We start from the raw sequence: 5,000 nt of genomic DNA, 5'->3' as shown, positions 1-5,000 counted from the left end.
ATATATATATATCCTTGTGAGAAATCCTTTGTAATCCAATTAGATGCATCACGGTACAATGGTCACTTGGCTGACACAACAAGACCTATTTGAACAGACTGATTGAAGTATTTGACCAAAGACTTCTGGCACCTAATATATACACGCCTCCTTCATTGTGTGTTTCTCTGTCAGACCAAAGACCCTCCCAGGGATCCGAGGACATTTGCATAACTACTGGGATCCTAAGTAAAAGCCTGCTTATTAGTTCTCACAAAGGTGTCCAATTACTGTTGGATGAGGTATTAAGTATGAATTGGTGACTCGAATGCACCCTGAGATGTTATAATAAATAGTCCAGGTTGACTTGTGATATCAAGAAGGAAATAAGTGTAACATTTAGTCCTGTGTATACAGTAACTAAACATACATACATTCCTGCCAGGGCAACTTCATCTTAACGTATGTAAGTTGTACTGTATGTACTGTAAATGCACTGTAATGAATTTTTGCCAAGTTAAGGCTTTCACTTCAAAAAAATGAAATATGCACAAAAGTCTACTGTACACTACTTGTTAACAACAAGAAGCAAGTGAGAAAGATCAAGCATCAAACAAGTGCTGTCCTAGAACTGAACAAGACATATCAACAGCTAGAGTTTGCCAACCAGCTGACATAAGGTGCAAAAATAAATACTTTCCTTTACAAACAATCTAGAACCATAGCAATCTTAATCAGAGTCCATTCATTTAGCAGACGCTTCTATCCCAAGCAACTTACAGATATAGACAAGTTAGTGCAGCAGTGAGTGCTACTTCCATACAGTCAAATGACAGTTCTAATCAGAGTGCTAGAATTAGCAAGTCTAGTTGTAGGTAGTGCTACTTCCATACAGTCAAGTGTCAGTTCTAATCAGGTGGTACAGTAAGTGCAAAGATACTCTTTGAAGAACTGGGTCTGAAGGAGTTTTTTGAAAGTAGAGAAGAACGCCCCGGCTCTGGTAGGAACTGGTAGTGTGTTCCATCTGTCAATTGTGTTCATGAAGGCCCAGCTAATGAAGCAACAGATTATACAGACGGGAACTCACACCATGGTGAACCAGCTAATGATGTGTTGTCCATCTAGCAGATTACCATAGACAGGAATACACACACACACACACACACACACTCACCATGGTGCGCTGCAGGTGAGAATTAGGATTATGTAAGATTGCATGAGTGCGGCCCTGCCAGGAGGCATCTTATAACTTATAAAACATAACATCTTTATGACACTTATTTACACATGGCAACCGTGCTGTGATGAGACTCATTGACGGACGCCTGGTCAATAATTGCGATTTCCGTTAAAGTGATGTGAGAGGGCATATTTCCTATGCATGGAATGGTTCCTATGTTTCGCTATGGTTCTGGGGCACAGCCGTGGCCTACTGGTTAGGGCTTCGGGCTTGTAACCAAAGGGTTGCCGGTTCGATCCCCGACCAGTAGGAAAAATGTGGGCCAGGGAAGTGGTTGAGCACTGATCTCCCATGCCCACATCCACGGCTGAAGTGCCCTTGAGCAAGGCACCTAACCCCTCACTGCTTCCCGAGCGCCGCTGTAGCAGGCAGCTCACTGCTCTAAGTTAGTGTGTGTTTCACCTCACTGTGTGTGTTTCACTAATTCACAGATTGGGATAAATGCAGAGACCAAATTTCCCTCAGGGGATCAAAAGAGTATATACTGTATAGTATACGTACTTATACTGAAACACTCATTCATAAGGCAGAGGGCGAGAGTCACAAAAAGCTAAAATATATCTTACGCTTCAAGTATAAGTATATATACTCTTTTGATCCCGTGAGGGAAATTTGGTCTCTGCATTTAACCCAATTCGTGAATTAGTGAAACACACTCAGCACACAGTGAGGTGAAGCACACACTAATCCCGGCGCAGTGAGCTGCCTGCAACAACAGCGGCGCTCGGGGAGCAGTGAGGGGTTAGGTGCCTTGCTCAAAGGCACTTCAGCCGCGCCTACTGGTCGGGGTTCGAACAGGCAACCCTCCGGTTCCAAGTCCGAAGCGCTAACCAGTAGGCCATGGCTGCCCAAGCTTCATAGACAGATAGATGACACACTGTCTGCAAGTGACTGTAGTGACTCACTATCTGAAACACCAACTGAATGTTATGAATTACGATGTTGATTACCTGAACTATTTTATACTGAATGACATCCTGTAATGCATATGATTGTTGCTCTTATATGCGAACCAGAACTGTGCTAAAAGGAAAAAAAAGATACCTTGAGCTTGAGCAAAAATGTTACAGCTCAAACATGGATGCCAGTCATCCCCCTGGCCAGTGACTGGACATGCTGCTGCGTGCAGACATCCGTCGATCTCCCATCATTCCCCCTGCCGTGGCTAGAATGGTGTGTGTGCACATGTGTACATGTCAGATGTGTGCTGGTCGGCACTGGGCAGTAATCCTCATGTACAGGGAGCTTTTGCTTGTTTCCCCTGGCTTAAAATTGCACCAAATCCCATCACAAGTTTTCAATTATATAGGATTTTAAATGAGCACGTCTCTGTGGAAGTATTCAGTCTCTTTTGGGGTAATTTGTTTACTTAAGGTCCATTAAGGACAAACACACAGACACACACAGACACACACACAGACACGCAGACACACACACACAGTATACTGCAGCATGTATTGCCTGTAATTACCTCTCAAGTGAAATAAAATGAATCTGTTTCATCCAATCAAGACATCATCTCTTTACATCCACCTGCACATCAGCTTTCTGCATCAAGCCAACTGTGGCAGTAACAATACATCTGTCCCTACTGTGAAGATTGTTATTTACACAATATCAATTTGTTTTAACCTGTTTTCCATACAATATCAAAGCATACTATAGCAAAACCTTGTGTGAGGTTCCCCCACTACAATGTATGGCTGTAATTAATGCTGCATTAGTTCACTGTAGTTTAATGCCGTGCTTAAATTTCATAAATATTCATGAAAACTGTATTAGTGTGTATTCATTTTCAGTTGTCAGAATGTTAAAACCATTTAGGAACTTTATTGTATCCTCCACTAAGTCACAATTACACATTAGATGATAACAGAAGAGGAGCCGGCTAATGGTTGCCCATCACAATTAAACATCTGATTTCTTTCATTGACAGCAATGCCATTCAAAGCATCTAAGCCCCATGAAGTCCATCCCGTATTCAAACAGCTCTGGTCTGACAGCTTTCTGACAGCCCACACTGACAAGACACAGTGGCAGCGCCACAACATCAGAATGCAAAAACAGCAAAAGTGCATACTGTAGTCCACTCCAGAGGGAATGGTCAAGCTCTGTTTAAAATGACCACCGACGACTCAGAGACATGCTGAGATCCTGTCACACACAGACACAAGAGCTGAAGACAGGTCATTCAGTAGGTATCAACGTATATATTCTGCAATAAAGGTATATAATCTGCAATGACTGATAATGACTGACTCTTGTCTATTGTTGTGTTACATGATCCAACTGTAAAGCACTTTGAGCTGCATTCTGTGTATGAAAGGTGCTATACAAATAAAGCTCACACACACACACTGCCCTCAAAGGCACACACACACTGCCCTCAAAGGCACACACACACTGCCCTCAAAGCTCCACAGCCTCTTATCATTCCAGCAAGGGAATAACCCGCACAGGAGGTGTAAAACCTGCACTTCATATGACAAGGACCCTACAGCACAACCCCACTCTACGCGCCATACCCCCCTGGCATACCAGAGAGAGAATAACCATGACAGAAGCTTAGAACCTGCACCTGAGACAAAAAGCCCCCCCTCACCTCCCTAGCTAAAGCGCCACACCCTCTTACCGTACCTGGCACGACATCGGTGAGTCTCTCGCTCAGGTAATACTCGTCAGGGTTGAGGAAGGGCAGCTGCTGCATCATGGACTGCTTGGGAATGAGGTAGAGCACCTCAGCCACATGTCCGTCCTCGATGATGGACATGCGCTTGACCGAGCTGCGGCGCCTCACATGGCTGTGGTCCACCTCCTGGCTCCGGTTAGAGCCGCACAGTTTGCCCAGGCTGTTGAGTCCCGGGAGGGACGGCATGGCTTAAGGTGGGTACTCAGATAGACTCAGGGCTAGCCCTGTTCACCTACAGACACACACACGTACACGTACACACACACACACACACAGATGCACACACACACACGCAGGTGGGTGGAGGTGGAGCAGTGGCAGTGTTGCCACCAGACAATCGCTAGGTCAGATTCAAGTCTGCGTCGTTTTGGATAAAAGCAAAAGTATCTGCTAAATGTCAGTCACTTTCACACACAGGCAGGTACGTTCCCTGCACTAGCCTCCTGCGACACCCTCCCTCCTACTTCCAGCACCGAGTCCACCAGACAAGAACTTCCTTCCTGTAAAATATTCCAAGGGATGGCAGATTACAGATCAAAAAGGGACGGCAGATGGCAGATCACAAACGCAAGATATTCCATGGACCGCGGAAGCGCTCTGCGTCCTTTGCGCAGTCGAGTGACACTGCTTCCATCATCGAAGCGCTTTCAGATTCCAGAGGTCAGCGATAAACCGACTCCAAACATCCACAGCAAACGCAAGCCGCCACATGACGCGCCCCACAGGTGGAGAGAAACGAAAACACACTCTACGCTACAACCACTGACCCCACAGAGCAAAAAGGCAAGGAGCAGATTACAGCATGCACCTCATCAGCCTGTTCAGCAAGATCCTTGCGTTGAACGTAAGAGGATTAAAGGTGATGTAATCACCACAATTATCCTCTGTGTATGTTCAAGTGGCACTGGCATAAGACTACCGCAGACAAAAACACTGCAGCCTGGCAGTTGATGCCTACCTGATGGGAAGCTCTGATACTTTTGTGCTTAACGAAAAGTGAAAAAGGCATGCTCTCAATAATCTGCTCAGGTCAGGGGCCCTGAGGATGAGAAGGAATATATAGATGGAGGATGTGAGGATGAATATATATAA

The 5,000-nt window shown here is 45.2% G+C and overlaps 1 protein-coding gene across 1 annotated transcript in view; it reads right to left on the bottom strand.

The window, feature by feature from the left end:
• Positions 1-5,000, bottom strand: part of ablim1a (actin binding LIM protein 1a) — a 48,542-nt gene that overhangs the window by 43,141 nt on the left and 401 nt on the right. The window contains exon 1 of the mRNA XM_076286216.1: positions 3,857-5,000. This exon is cut by the window's right edge and continues 401 nt beyond it. Within this exon, the coding sequence (XP_076142331.1) occupies positions 3,857-4,094 (238 nt within the window). The 5' untranslated portion in view covers positions 4,095-5,000. The remainder of the gene's footprint in view (positions 1-3,856) is intronic.

Source organism: Alosa pseudoharengus, unplaced genomic scaffold, assembly GCF_046254945.1.
Source record: "Alosa pseudoharengus isolate Yale_2024_CS ecotype anadromous, Long Island Sound unplaced genomic scaffold, YU_APseudo_1.1 YU_APseudo_1.1_scf_15, whole genome shotgun sequence".
Classification (NCBI taxonomy): Eukaryota; Metazoa; Chordata; class Actinopteri; order Clupeiformes; family Clupeidae; genus Alosa; species Alosa pseudoharengus.
The sequence above is the reverse complement of the archived record's forward strand: the minus strand, read 5'-3'. Positions and strand labels throughout refer to the sequence as shown.